General features: G+C 38.3%; 1 protein-coding gene across 1 annotated transcript; it reads right to left on the reverse strand.

The window, feature by feature from the left end:
- Nucleotides 1-2,275: 2,275 nt before the first annotated feature.
- LOC128636261 (posterior protein-like) lies at nt 2,276-6,861 on the reverse strand. Its single transcript, XM_053689297.1, has 2 exons — nt 5,120-6,861; nt 2,276-2,489 (listed from the first exon to the last, which is right to left on the reverse strand). The coding sequence occupies exons 1-2, from the start codon at nt 6,706-6,708 to the stop codon at nt 2,276-2,278; spliced, it is 1,803 nt and encodes a 600-aa protein (XP_053545272.1). The 5' UTR covers nt 6,709-6,861.
- Nucleotides 6,862-14,838: the final 7,977 nt, after the last annotated feature.

Raw genomic sequence — 14,838 nt, forward strand, 5'->3', positions numbered from 1 at the left:
GACGTTCAGGCTTTTTGTCAGGCTTTGGTTAGAATCAGGACTGTGTTTAAACCTGTTGCTCCGCCATGGAGTTTAAATTTAGTTCTTAAAGTTCTTCAAGGGGTTCCGTTTGAACCCTTGCATTCCATAGATATCAAGCTTTTATCTTGGAAAGTTCTGTTTTTAGTAGCTATCTCTTCGGCTCGAAGAGTTTCAGAGTTATCTGCCTTGCAGTGTGATTCTCCTTATCTGATCTTCCATGCAGATAAGGTAGTTTTGCGTACCAAACCTGGGTTTCTTCCTAAGGTAGTATCTAATAGGAATATCAATCAGGAAATTTTTGTTCCGTCACTGTGTCCTAATCCTTCTTCAAAGAAGAAACGTCTGTTACACAATCTTGACGTGGTTCGTGCTTTAAAGTTTTATTTGCAAGAAGCATAATCCGTTTAGCTTATGAGACTGCTGGTCAGTAGCCTCCTGAAAGAATTACAGCTCATTCTACTAGAGCGGTAGCTTCCACATGGGCTTTTAAACATGAGGCCTCTGTTGAACAGATTTGTAAGGCGGCGACTTGGTCTTCGCTTCATACTTTTTCTAAATTCTACAAATTTGATACTTTTGCTTCCTCTGAGGCTATTTTTGGGAGAAAGGTCTTACAGGCAGTGGTGCCTTCTGTTTAAGTACCTGCCTTGTCCCTCCCTTCATCCGTGTCCTAAAGCTTTGGTATTGGTATCCCACAAGTAATGGATGAACCCGTGGACTGGATACACCTTACAAGAGAAAACAAAATTTATGCTTACCTGATAAATTTCTTTCTCTTGTGGTGTATCCAGTCCACGGCCCACCCTTTCACTTTAAGGCAGGTGTTTTTATTTTTTAAACTACAATCACCACTGCACCCTATAGTTTCTCCTTTTTCTTACTTTTCTTCGGTCGAATGACTGGAGGTGGCAGTTAGGGGAGGAGCTATATAGACAGCTCTGCTGTGGGTGTCCTCTTGCAACTTCCTGTTGGGAAGGAGAATATCCCACAAGTAATGGATGAACCCGTGGACTGGATACACCACAAGAGAAAGAAATTTATCAGGTAAGCATAAATTTAGTTTTTTTAATTTTGTCAGAATACTAAATTAAACACCCAGTGCCAAAACTCCTTAAAATGAACAGAATGTTAAATTCAAGAGAAAATAAACTGCCTTACATTTGTAGAATAAAGGCACATCGAACTAAATTTATGTATGGATGGTTTATGCCAGCAAGCGAAAACTGCATTGCAGAAAATTAGGCTCACAAATGAAATGTTTTAAAATAATTTTAATCACTGAAATTTGTAGTACTTTAATATAGCAAATCAGTCCAGGGATACACCCATTTGAAATGTCTAGTGGAATTCATCTTCCTGGTCTCCCTTATTATAGTGTAATCTCAGCTATCTGGGAGTGGGGGCAGCATTACTTTAGATTTGGCTGTGTCCTCCATTCTTCATTTTGTTCAGTGGTCTATGTTTATAGACACCCACTCCAGTGCCAGATTTAAAGGCATAGTGGCACCAAGCAAAAAGACGATTTTGCACACTTACTATGGAAGATGTCTGCATTAGTCCTGCCTGTATCAGCAATGACTTCTGTATGTGTCAAAGATTGCCAAGTCCTGTTACCAAGTTGTGGATATTGTTCATAGGGCAATATTACTTTTTACAGCAAAACTAAACAAACACATGCACACTGCAATGATTAGTAGAAACACTTTTTTTATGTACTAAAATACATTTGAAAATCTTGTAATGTGGGTTTTTGCAGTTTTCTAAAGGATTGTAATAGCTTTGAATTTGAAAACTGCAAAAAAAAAAAAAAGCCATGTAAGACATTTTATATAGACATTCTTTTACATTGGATTAGGGGCCATACATATATAGGTAGGAGGCGGAGCACTTTCTGACTTATGAATATCAAGTAGGCTTTCCGGTACAACATATGAGAAGCACTGGCCTCACCTCTGTGGATGGAGATTGGGCCCATATAAGAAACTATATTCTGGGGGTCCCAGACTTATCGCCCCATAATAAAAAGCTTTCTGTTCTACTGAAATTATCTAAGAAGCTTTGACAGTTCTGTGGGGCCCCTCATACAATATTATAAAGGCAAAATTTACATTGAGAGCTTTTTTTTTTTTTTTTGCTATGTAGACCTTGTATATGAATAATGTTCAAAAAAAGGAAGATTTTTTTTTTCTCCATGTCGGGAGTTTTTGATTACTCTGCCCTAAGACTGAACTTTATCAGTGTGTAGTTTTGCTCCTTATTTATCGCAGTAGAATTTTCTCAACAAAGGCTGAGCATACCTCAAAGGCATTGCTTTCCCACTGCAGATAACAGCATTGCTGCGACTGAGACCTGAAGTCATAGGCAGCTTATCGTAAACTCTTGAAATAATCATTGCTCCCCTTTCACACACAATGTATGTGTCATATTGTACTTCAAATGCATTTTCCAGTATGACTGCATACCGCACTCTATGTGATATGAATATTAGGGTATTTTTATATTCATTACAAATATAAAGCACCATGAAGCCAGATGCAGTCAGCATTACAATGTGACAGATCCAGTATAATTAAATAAATAATTAATTCTTGTATTCCCCTTCCTCACCATCAATACCATGCTACAGGATCTGTAGTAACAAAGTTGATATGATCATATAAGTTGTTACATTTAAAGGGCCATGTAGAATCTGCTAACCTTTTAGTTACTATTTCCACACTAATATTACCTTTAGCTTAGGAAATCAGGACGCTGCTTGATGAAAGTATTTCTTTTATTATACAGAAAATAAGTATTTACATAGAAACAAGTTGCTAACTAATGTAAGGGAAGGAAAGGGAAGTTGGAAAAGGGGAGAGGGAGAGATGGAAGGGGAGAGGTGAGTGAGAAGAGAGAGCTTAGCCTACAATGGCAACTAACTTATATAGTCATTCATTCTTTCTCACAGCCCAGCCCACACTCTATAAATTCTTCAGAGACCAGATGACATCATTAGATCAGGGGGGTAGAATGTGACGTCCTTAGGCTGTTGGTGATAGGAACTGAGATAAAATCAGGGCCTTGTACACCATCTGTGCTGAAATGCTAAAATGTTTGTAAGGGTTGTAAAATGTCTTAGTGAATCCTGTGGTATCCTTCTGATCTATTGTTTACATCAGATCTCCAACTGGTTTCCACTTGATTTGTCACCTCTGAACTGGAACTGTAGGTCAGTGTGCATTTAACCCTTTGTATAGACAAATGTCCCTTAGCATTTCATTATTCAATAATGTCCATGGAAATAACAGTCTGATATTAAAGTTAGGTGTGTTCATAAAATACAACATTCCCCTCTTTGATCATTAAATCACTTATGATCATAACGTTGTACTGCTCACTTTATAGTTTCTTCTGTGAGTGGGGCAACCTGAAATAAAACCATTCATTCACATCCATACTCTAAATAAATACTAAAATACAATCCCCTTACAATGTGTAGCACATTCTAACAATCACATTATGAATATGATGATTAGATCAATTTTACAAATACAATATATATTTTTCCCGGTTAGAATTAACAATAATCTGAGATGTATATCAAATCATCGGCATATTTAGAGTAATTATACATATGATACAAATTAATTGTTACATATCACACACAATCTTAATGACTACTACTAGGAGTAGTGCTCGAACTTTGCTAATTATTTTCTAGCACATTGTGAGATTTGAATGTTATACATATGTGACAGATTATAATTTATTAATACAAAATACTTGCTATCTGAGGTCATAAACAAAACGTAGCCTATAGCTTTGCAAAACATGTATACTAATGTCATTTTAACATTAAATCATAGTATCATTATCTGCTTCAAGGCATGCACACAGTCTTATAATCTACTGGTCAGCACTTAAACCTATAAGTAGACAATGTTATACTCTTTAAACATAACTGGCTTATGAAATTTTTTTTTACTGAAAACCATTGTGGCAAAACAGATTTAAAAATAAAAAAAACTAATACGGAAGCATTTAAAAAAAATGTTACCTATTGTGATAAAAAAAAACAAAAAGAGAGAAAAAATAAAAATGTGCTTAAAAATACAAAAATGGTAGTGAATAAAAAATGTCCTTAAAAATAAAAAATGTCCTCAAAAATACAAAAATGGTAGTGAAGGGATCCCCCGTTTGGTTCCTTGATAGAAAAGGAACAATATTACAAAATATAACAATAATTCATTTTAAATATATAAAACAGAGACAACACAGAACAAACACAACATAAAAACAGTACGCCACACAAAACATGTTGCTGTTCTCTTTAAATATAACAGCGTTCTTAAATAACTAAATTTGGATTTTGCATTAAATTATCCAATTTAAAATATCTAGTCTTCTCTACAGTAAATGATTTGTGCTTCTTTGGGTGATGGTATAGGTTGCTTCTGTAAGTAATCAAAAATTGTTAGTTCATGACATTAATAACACAAACAAAATAACATAGACATATAAAACAGTACTTGAAACCATGACTTTTAAAATAAACTGGTTATGATCAATTGTTTGCAAACAATTCATTGTGACTATATTACATTTATGTAACTGATGAGCTCATCATAAAGTACCACGTGGTCTTTAAGAAAAAGGGGGAAATGCATTTCTTTATACTATAAACATTTTATTCATGGATAGCAACAACCTGTGAATAAAAATAAACAATTACAAAATTCTTAATTTCTAGAAGTAGACTGTACAAAGTTCACTTCTCTTCAAGTAATAGCCCTGAAAAAAGAAACATAGCATTAATATAGACATAAATACAAAGTAAATAAATGAAACAAAATAAATCTCTACTTGCCTATAGTAAAAATCTACCATCACTATACATGGAATACAGGGTAATAGAATGTAAAGAGTAGAGACAGATTTCTGCAATCAATTGGCAATATACACAGGCTGAGCTAAATTCAATATCAATAGATGCATTGCCAATTGTGTATAATTAAACAGTGCCCAAAATGGCCAGTTTATGTAAGGCATCTGAAATTGAACATTTGTCCCTTCTTTTTTGGATGAGGGCTCTTTGCAAGTTTCCTCCCTAGTAGGTTCTTCTATTATTTCTTTCTTTGTTAAAGAAGATATATTCTGTTCCTTTTCACCTTCAAATATAGCACTGTATTTTCCTTCCTTACTTAAATATGATATTTTGTTCTGCCTCCTAAAGTAATTTTTATCCCTGATATCTCTCATTGATGTCACACATTCCCTCATGATGTGCCCAAACTTTCCACATTTAAAACAGCGTCTCAAAAATCTCTGCTTTCCCTGACTCTCAGTTGGCATAGATATATTATTATGAGTAGCATTCTTATGCTTTGAGTCTTTAAACCAGTCTTTAAGTATGTTAACAAAGTTGGTATAGGAGCTGGCATTTCTAAGAGTGATTCTTGTACTACAGTCAATTAGTGTGCATTTATTTGCCATAGAATACAGAAAATCTGCATCATCTGGGGACATGTTAGGGCAGTCATAAGTTATCTTATACAGTGCAAGGTACTCAGTGCAAAACAAAATCGGGTCATCTCCTTCCTTTAAACTTGCATTTGCTATGGCACTGGTACCTCTGGCATCACGACAACACATAACATACTGTAATTCCTTTAATCTGTCCCCTGAATTTCCCCAGTTTGCATCAATATCAGGAGACATTCCTTTATGGGTGCCTACTGGTGCCCTTAGCTGTGCAGCTACTTGTGATGGCAACCAGGCCCGAAGCAAAGCGCAGGCATCTCTGTTGCCTAAATTATACTGAGTAATAACAGCTTCTAACTTATTAGAAATGATTACAGGTGGTGTGGAGGTATCAAAGTGACCTAAAATATGGCACAAATTATTACGGTCTTGTATTGTAAGGGGGGCAGAGTTACTATGATTATTTACTTTAGTCTGTAATTGAGGGTTACTTTGTCTGCATTCTTTTTGAGGAGTTAGAGTAGAGGGGACCTGGTTTAAAGTTAACAAAGAACTGTCAGGAATGTTAGGGGTTTGTCCATCTAGTTCTATAGTTTGACTTTCATTACCATCTACTTCTAAAGGACACACATGTGCTAGACTACTCCTGTAACAGTTGCATTTGTCTTGTATCCCCTGTGCTTTAAGAGACAAGATACGTTGTTCCTTATTTAAAAGCTGTGATTCAGACTCCCATAAATCTGCCTTAAGTGATGCAATAACATTCTCTCTCTGCATTTCCTTTTGTTCCATACATATTACTAATTGTTCTCCCATGCCACACCTCACTTCACATTCATTAAGCCTCTCTTGTAGCTCAGCATTCAGTTTAGTAAGTTTGTCTATCTCTTCACTCAGTGTATCACACTCACATCTCTTTTCAGAGTGACTAGCAACAGCCATAATAGATTGACCAAGTTTATCCAGCTGTTCTATGATATCAGTTCTTTCTGCCTTCCATTCCAACTCTTTCTGTTCAGCAATCTCTTTTATTCTTAGAAACATACTCAGTAAATTACATAGCTCTCTTTTTTCTATGTCTTTCTGAAACAGTTTTCTACTTAGTTCATTATTGTGCTTTTCACATTGTTTAATTACATTATAAAACTGACGTGTCAATGGATCTTCTGCACATGTAATAAATGTGACAGAGGCATATTTCTTAATGTATTTCTCAACCAGTTCCATTCTTATTAACAATACACACACCAGATTCACACAACACACTATACACAGTACAGATGTACACAATGATCACACAACACACTATACACAGTACAGATGTACACAATGATCACACAACACACTATACACAGTACAGATGTACACACTGATCACACAACACACTATACACAGTACAGATGTACACACTGATCACACAACACACTATACACAGTACAGATGTACACACTCACAAGTACACATCTAACATCAACAAACCTTTTGCATTATTAGCCTAAAATCTAGACCTAGAGGGATCTCCTTTTGAGCTGCATGTAAAACTGGGCTATGCCTATTACACTTTACCCTCAGAGATGTCTGTTTACTCTCTTGTTTTCAGATTTTAGTAAACTTAATTCAGCAAGAAACAATTAATACATTTACTTTTCTGTAGCATACAGGAACATAACATAAAGAAACATATACTTACGGTACTTGCAGCTTTCTCACTACACAGTGTCTTGTAGATCTGCACACTTCCCACTCAGATAGGTCCGGTCTGGCCTCTATTCACAAAGAGTTCTTGCAGCTCCAGTACTTCAGTTTAGCAAATTCAGCTGTAGTTCAACGTGGAATTAGTGATTTATCCACGTCCCATCTGGGGTGCCAAATGTAGAATCTGCTAACCTTTTAGTTACTATTTCCACACTAATATTACCTTTAGCTTAGGAAATCAGGACGCTGCTTGATGAAAGTATTTCTTTTATTATACAGAAAATAAGTATTTACATAGAAACAAGTTGCTAACTAATGTAAGGGAAGGAAAGGGAAGTTGGAAAAGGGGAGAGGGAGAGATGGAAGGGGAGAGGTGAGTGAGAAGAGAGAGCTTAGCCTACAATGGCAACTAACTTATATAGTCATTCATTCTTTCTCACAGCCCAGCCCACACTCTATAAATTCTTCAGAGACCAGATGACATCATTAGATCAGGGGGGTAGAATGTGACGTCCTTAGGCTGTTGGTGATAGGAACTGAGATAAAATCAGGGCCTTGTACACCATCTGTGCTGAAATGCTAAAATGTTTGTAAGGGTTGTAAAATGTCTTAGTGAATCCTGTGGTATCCTTCTGATCTATTGTTTACATCAGATCTCCAACTGGTTTCCACTTGATTTGTCACCTCTGAACTGGAACTGTAGGTCAGTGTGCATTTAACCCTTTGTATAGACAAATGTCCCTTAGCATTTCATTATTCAATAATGTCCATGGAAATAACAGTCTGATATTAAAGTTAGGTGTGTTCATAAAATACAACAGGCCATAATACCCAAATGTTTAAACACTTGAAAGTGATGCAGCATAGCTGTAAAAAGCTGACTATAAAATATCTCCTGAACATCTCTATGTAAAAAAGAAAGATATTTTACCTCAAAAGTTCCTCAGTAGCCACCTCCCATTGTAAAGGATTTCTAAGCAGCATTTTAGTGTGTCTGTCCTAGGACAGCTTAGGGGATGAGCCTCGTGAACTCTCATATTATTTCACCAATCAGGTAAAGGAAGCTTACTATGAAATCTCATGAGAGTTAAGTCAAATCTCATGAGATCACAGTAAGAGTTCATGACCTCAGCACTGCTGATGCTGATTGGCTGCTGTTCATTTCTTCATTTTTTTTTATTTTTACCTGCAGCTGGGAGCAGCTGAGTATAACTTTTTACACAGAACTTACTCTGCTGAGCTGAGGAAATTGTGAGGTAAAATATCTTCCTTTTTTACATAGAGATACTCAGGTGATATTTTCCTGTCAGCTTTTTACAGTTATATTGCATCAGTTTCAAGTGATTTAGCATATGAGTATTATGTCCCTTTAAGAGAGACTGATTTACCTCCCACTGGAACTTGCATTGTAAAAAAGGTAACTGATCTTGAAAAAGGCTGTCCAGCCGAAACATGTTGATACCAGAGCACACCTGCACAGGATTTGAGAAGACAAAGTGAATACCAGCTATACCCAGTTGAAATATTCAAGTTCCCACTGAGCGGCATATATTTAACCGCAAAGATCACATTGATAACTAGAAATCCTTTTTCTACTTATCCTACAAACGTTCTACTTATCCCAACAACCACATTTCAGCACCCAGATCGGTCACTGACCGACATCTAAGAAACCTGGGAACAACAGACCGGAAAGGCACGCAAAAATTCCACATCAGGAGGTTATCCAACAACCATACCATCGTGATCGGTCACTGACCGACAGACAAACCACAGAATAGAAAAACCAGAGATACTTAAAAAACATCAGCAAACGGTTAGCACTTAACCGCAACGAAGATCCCACCAAGAAACCCTTAAGAGCGTGATCGGTCACTGACCGACAAAGGATAAGGTAACTGAGCGGCCACGACAACTACCCAAACACTTATATAAAAGTGAATTTTCTCGCAGCAAACAGATAAGCCCACCTAATAAGAGGAAACCAAAGCGGCATTTATTTAACCGCCAGCAGCTCATATAGAACTGCCACCAGCTTGATCTTGAAACTTAATCAAAACACTGGCATAGCGGCGTTTATTTAACCGCAATTATCTCACAAAAGTGATATCAAACAGATACACTTCAAGGTACTAATTTGTATACTTATATTATAGTGTGATAAAAATCGCACCAACATACCTCTACATTTGATATATAGTTGCCTAAGATAAGATCTCAAACTCAATTGCATAGCTGAACTTGAAACAAAGTATCCTATATGAACTATACAGCAACTATTGTTTTATCCACTATAAAATTGTATCTACAAACATTCTGTTAGAAATTACAACTTGTGATAAACCCAAAACTGTATAAATTATAAGATTTCAACGTTATTATTTTAATTTAATTTATTTTTTATATATTATGTAAATTTTTATACATAGAGACACCGGTGTCATTTTTTAAACTTTGAAGGAATTGTAATAATTTTTGTTTAACTGTACTTTTAGCATCACTACTATTGGGTAAATTTACCATAATCAAATAAAGGATCATATTTATTTCTTAAATAGTTTCGACATCCATTTTTTCCAAAAGAGAATATAAAATTAGGACTCATCAAAACATTAACATATATTGAGCCCACATATTATCACATATATTTACAGTAAGACACACTGGGAATAGTAACTTGTTTTGCGCCACCTACTACAACTAACTATAACTCTTTAAACTTTGGGATAAAGTTTACTTCAGGTGTGCTAGATTCCCCACCAGCTAGACAGTCTAAACCTACCAAACAAAAAAGGTAACTGATTCTGCTATGTGATACACAAGCACTACACAATGTGAGAGGTAATGTTTGTCCTTTACTGACCTACAAGCATGGGAAAATGACCATATATTTAAAGGACCATTAAATACAGAAGATTTGCATAAACAACAAATTCATGATAACAAGACAATGTAATAGCACTTGGCCTGAACTTCAAATGAGTAGATTTTTTCCAGACAAATTTCAGTTATGTCTATTTCCACTCCCCCTGTATCATGTGACAGCTATCAGCCAATCACAAATGCATTTACGTATATTGGCCTCTAGTTATCAAGCCGTCAACCGCAAATACGTTGGAATTCCGCAGCGTATTTGTGGCGAGGCTGATTCGCCATAGTTATCAAGCCCTACTGCCCGGCAAAAGTAGAATATAGTGACGTAACCTACGATCCGCCGGACTCAGTCCGACACAGATCGATGGTTACGTCACTACAGATGTTCCGAACGCAAGATAGGCACAATCTGACTACTTTTGGTAGTTATCAAACTACTACCAGGTACGCTCGCCACTATTCCGGGCCAGCGTACCTGGATTTCAATCCGCTGCCCTGGAGGCGGCGGATCCCATAGGAATCAATGGGAGTCTGACAGCAGCGAAAGCTCATGTTCGCTGCTGCCCGATATCCCATTGATTCCTATGGGAGATGTCTACACCTAACACCCTAACATGTACCCCGAGTCTAAACACCCCTAATCTGCCCCCCCTACACCGCCACAACTAAATAAACTTATTAACCCCTAAACCGCTGCTCCCGCACCCCGACGCAACTATATTATACATATTTACCCCTAATCTGCCGCCCCCTATACCGCCGCCACCTACATAAACTTATTAACCCCTATCCTGCGGATCCCGGACCCCGCCGCAACAAAATAAATTGTTTAACCCCTAAACCCCCACTCCCGGACCCCGCCGCCACCTATATTAAACTTATTAATCCCTATCCTGCCCCCCCTATAGGTTTAATTGTAACTTAGGTTAGGATTTATTTTACAGGTAATTTTGTAAGTATTTTAGCTAGGTAGTTATTAAATAGTTAATAACTATTTAATAACTATTCTACCTAGTTAAAATAAATACAAAGTTACCTGTAAAATAAAAATAAATCCTAAAATAGCTACAATATAATTATTAGTTATATTGTAGCTATCTTAGGGTTTATTTTATATTTAAGTATTTAGTTTTAAATAGAAATAATTTAGTTAATAATAGTAAGTTTTATTTAGATTTATTAAAATAATATTAAAGTTGGGGGCGTGTCCGAATGGCGTACCTAACCAGTCGCACTTACTGTTAGCTTTGTAAGATTTCTCTACAAACCGCCGTTTTTAGAGCCTTCAACAGCAAATCTTGACATAAGCTATCGTTGCCTAACATAAGGTGAATATATCCCAACTTCCCTTTGCTGTACTTATGAAAACGGAGACACAGTACGGAAGCTTAATACCTAAGGCGGCGGCCTACACATAGGTAGTAACCCCCCCCCCCCCGCTGCTCCGGGTTACCAGTGCTGGCAGCGGGAGACTGCCTTACTGTCCTTCTAAGCAACATTGCAAAAACCAACATTTTATTACAAAGCGCACGACATGTATGAGCTTTACTCAGCTAGCTACCGGGTAACGGACTACTCTAAAATGGCAACCACTTGGGAGATGGAACTGGAACAGGAACTCAATCTACGCTTCGCTAAGCTGGATAGACTACTTGATAAGATATGCCAAAACCAACCTTGTCGTGTCGCTACAGAGAATGCTGGACACAGGCATTTACATTCTGCCACATCAACTGTGTATTGCAGCGCCCGGAACAAAAAATTGAGCCCAGAGAGGAGAAATAATAGAGGTGAGACCTTTACCCTTACCTGCCCTACCACAGCAACATGAAGAACAAGTAACTATCAATGTCCCCCGAGAACCCGATCACCTCATCTATGGCAGAGAGACAGCGTTGTATGGCTCACAGGCGGTACCGGGGAGCACGGGGGCAGCTAGAAGTCACTCGCATGCCGTACAGCTGTCTGATATGTCCGCATGGCTCCTACCTGAATACGGGAAATTAGCCGGGTCTATACTAGGGGACAGGAAGAGTATTGACAAAGGCCCTGAATTACACCGCAGTAGAGCCCAGCTAATATCGGCACCACCAGAGCTGCTCGCAATGCAGGAAAACATCAATGGTGCATTGGCTGTCACTTCACGACTCTTCCCATACAGTAAGCCAGAGGAGGAGAGAGGCTTAGAATTGGAGATAGCCGCTATCGCCCTGAGACTGTGTCTCCACAACGCACACTTACCACCGGCTTCATACGAACATGAGGTTATTAAGCCAACTACCTCCACCGACGGCACATCAGACACAACCTCATGGAGCACACGACTCAACACAGGCTGAAAAACATAGCATTCTTGCATGGTCCAAAACTCATCTCACTCAGCTAAACCTGTGCTATCATGTTAAGTTTATTTTGCATAATGTCCCCCAAAAGCTTTTTCTTTATGGTAGCCTCCCTCAAACCCTGTAACATGTTTGTTTGCCTTCTTTAAATCTTGTACAACACATGAACAATGCTGGCGCCTGTAAACACTTGACCCTGAATCATCAACTCGGCAGCAACCCTCTTCTAATGACTATGATTGCATTCCCATACTTATATGTTGCTAGGACTCATTGTGCTCTAAGTCACTGGAGACACATATAAGTCGCACTTAGTAATGGCCCCTGTATCCCCATATCAGTAACCGGTAGCTGCACATATATATTGTTGCCCTCTCTCCAAGAGGGAATTTTTCAATGTCACCATATGATTAGCTAATAGGCACAACAGCAATGTGTATATGTTATCCTCTGTCATTACATGTAATTGTGCAAATGTTTATACTTGCTCCATAACATTTTAGGACTGCGCTAACATGACAACCAATGGACCTGATCATCTGGACTCTGAGATATATTTCTAGTGTTATCATATTGTCCTCTGCTTGTTTTTTATTTACATAGTTTTATTTAGGTGTAATAGAACCCCCTGGACATTCATAAGAAAGCAGAAAAGGTCCAATTGTGGCCTGTAACAATGTTAATAGGGGATAAAAAAAATAAAAATAAAATAAATAAATGAGGATTAGCTTTATTATTGTTTAACCAAATGATTGTTACACGGCTGACTTTATCTGTCTTGTGAATATTTATATACTTATTTTTTCCTCAATAAAAAAAATTACAAAAAAAATAATAATAATAATATTAAAGTTAGGGGGGTGTTAGTGTTAGACTTAGGTTTAGGGGTTAATAAGTTTAATATAGGTGGTGGCGGGGTCCGGGAGCGGCGGTTTAGGGGTTTAAACATTTAATTTAGTTGTGGCGGGGTCTGGGAGAGGCGGGTTTAGGGGTTAATGAGTTTAATGTAGGTGGCGGCGGTGTAGTGGGGGGGCAGGATAGGGGTTAATAACTTTAATATAGGTGGTGGTGGGCTCCGGGTGCGGCGGTTTAGGGGTTAAACAATTTATTTAGTTGTGGCGGGGTCCGGGATCTGCAGGATAGGGGTTAATAACTTGAATATAGGTGGCGGCGGTGTAGTGGGGGGAGGATAGGGGTTAATAGGTATAATGTAGGTGCCGGCGGGGTGCGGCAGCGGCGGTTTAGGGATTAATATATTTATTATAGTTGCGGCGGGGGTCCAGGGAGCGGCGGTTTAGGGGGTAATAACTTTATTTAGGTGCAGGGGGCTTCGGGAGCGGCGGTTTAAGGGGTAAAACAGTATAGTTTAGTGTGGGTGCTTAGTGACAGGCTAGCAAGAAAGCTGCGAAGAAGCAGATGAGATTGATGACTGTTAGTTAACAACAGTCCGCTGCTCATCGCTCCGTACTTGGTGCTCGGCTTCTTGACAGCTTTTTTGATAACTTTGGCGAACCTATTCAGGTACGCAGCGGCGATGGTAGGCGAGCGTATTTGGCCGGCGAATGCAAGTAAGTAGACGGCTTCATAACTAGAGGCCATTGTGTGAATTCTTGCACATGCTCAGTAGGAGCTGGTGACTCAAAAAGTGTAAATATATAAAGATTGTGCCATTTTGTTACATTGGAAAGTTGTTTAAAATTGCCTGCTGTATCTGAATCATGAAAGTTTAATTTTGGCTTGAGTGTCCCTTTAACATGTGCCAGTTCTGTTTCATATGATTACAATCCAAATTCTCTTTAATTATCTAAACGTTTTTTAGGGCCATTTCCTTCTTAATATGAAGAGTCCACGGCTTCATTCATTACTTGTGGGAATACAGAACCTGGCCACCAGGAGGAGGCAACGACACCCCAGCCAAAGGCTTAAATACCTCCCTCACTCCCCTCATCCCTCAGTCATTCTTTGACTTTCTTCACAGGAGGATGGCAGAGAAGTGTCAGAAGATTCGGAGTAGTCTCTTATGGGGGGTAAGTACCCTTCTGTAGGGGACTGGAGTTTTAAGTAGTCTTGTCAGCCTCTCAGTGAGAGCACTGACGAATGTTAGGGTCTGGAGATGCAGGGGAGACTCTTTCTGCAAAACCATTCAGACTCGTATTAACAGCTCCTAAGCAATCAGTGTTGACGAGTTTCACTGCCTGCTTCTATCACTCAAGTCCATTTCAGGTGCGATGCTACAAGACTGTCAAACTTGAGAGGCTGTGTGTATGTTCCACGGCGGTAAGATCGTTTCATTTTATACTCATATGATAATGCAAGAAGACAGGGTCACAGTGTGACTCATTTTATCTGTATGGAATCAAAGGTTAATATCTCCGGAACGGGGTTATTGAACAAGGGGAATTCATGCATAATTTGCTTTATTATGTTTAATGCTGCGACATGTGTG

The sequence above is a fragment of the Bombina bombina genome, chromosome 7, assembly GCF_027579735.1.
Source record: "Bombina bombina isolate aBomBom1 chromosome 7, aBomBom1.pri, whole genome shotgun sequence".
In the NCBI taxonomy this organism is placed as follows: domain Eukaryota; kingdom Metazoa; phylum Chordata; class Amphibia; order Anura; family Bombinatoridae; genus Bombina; species Bombina bombina.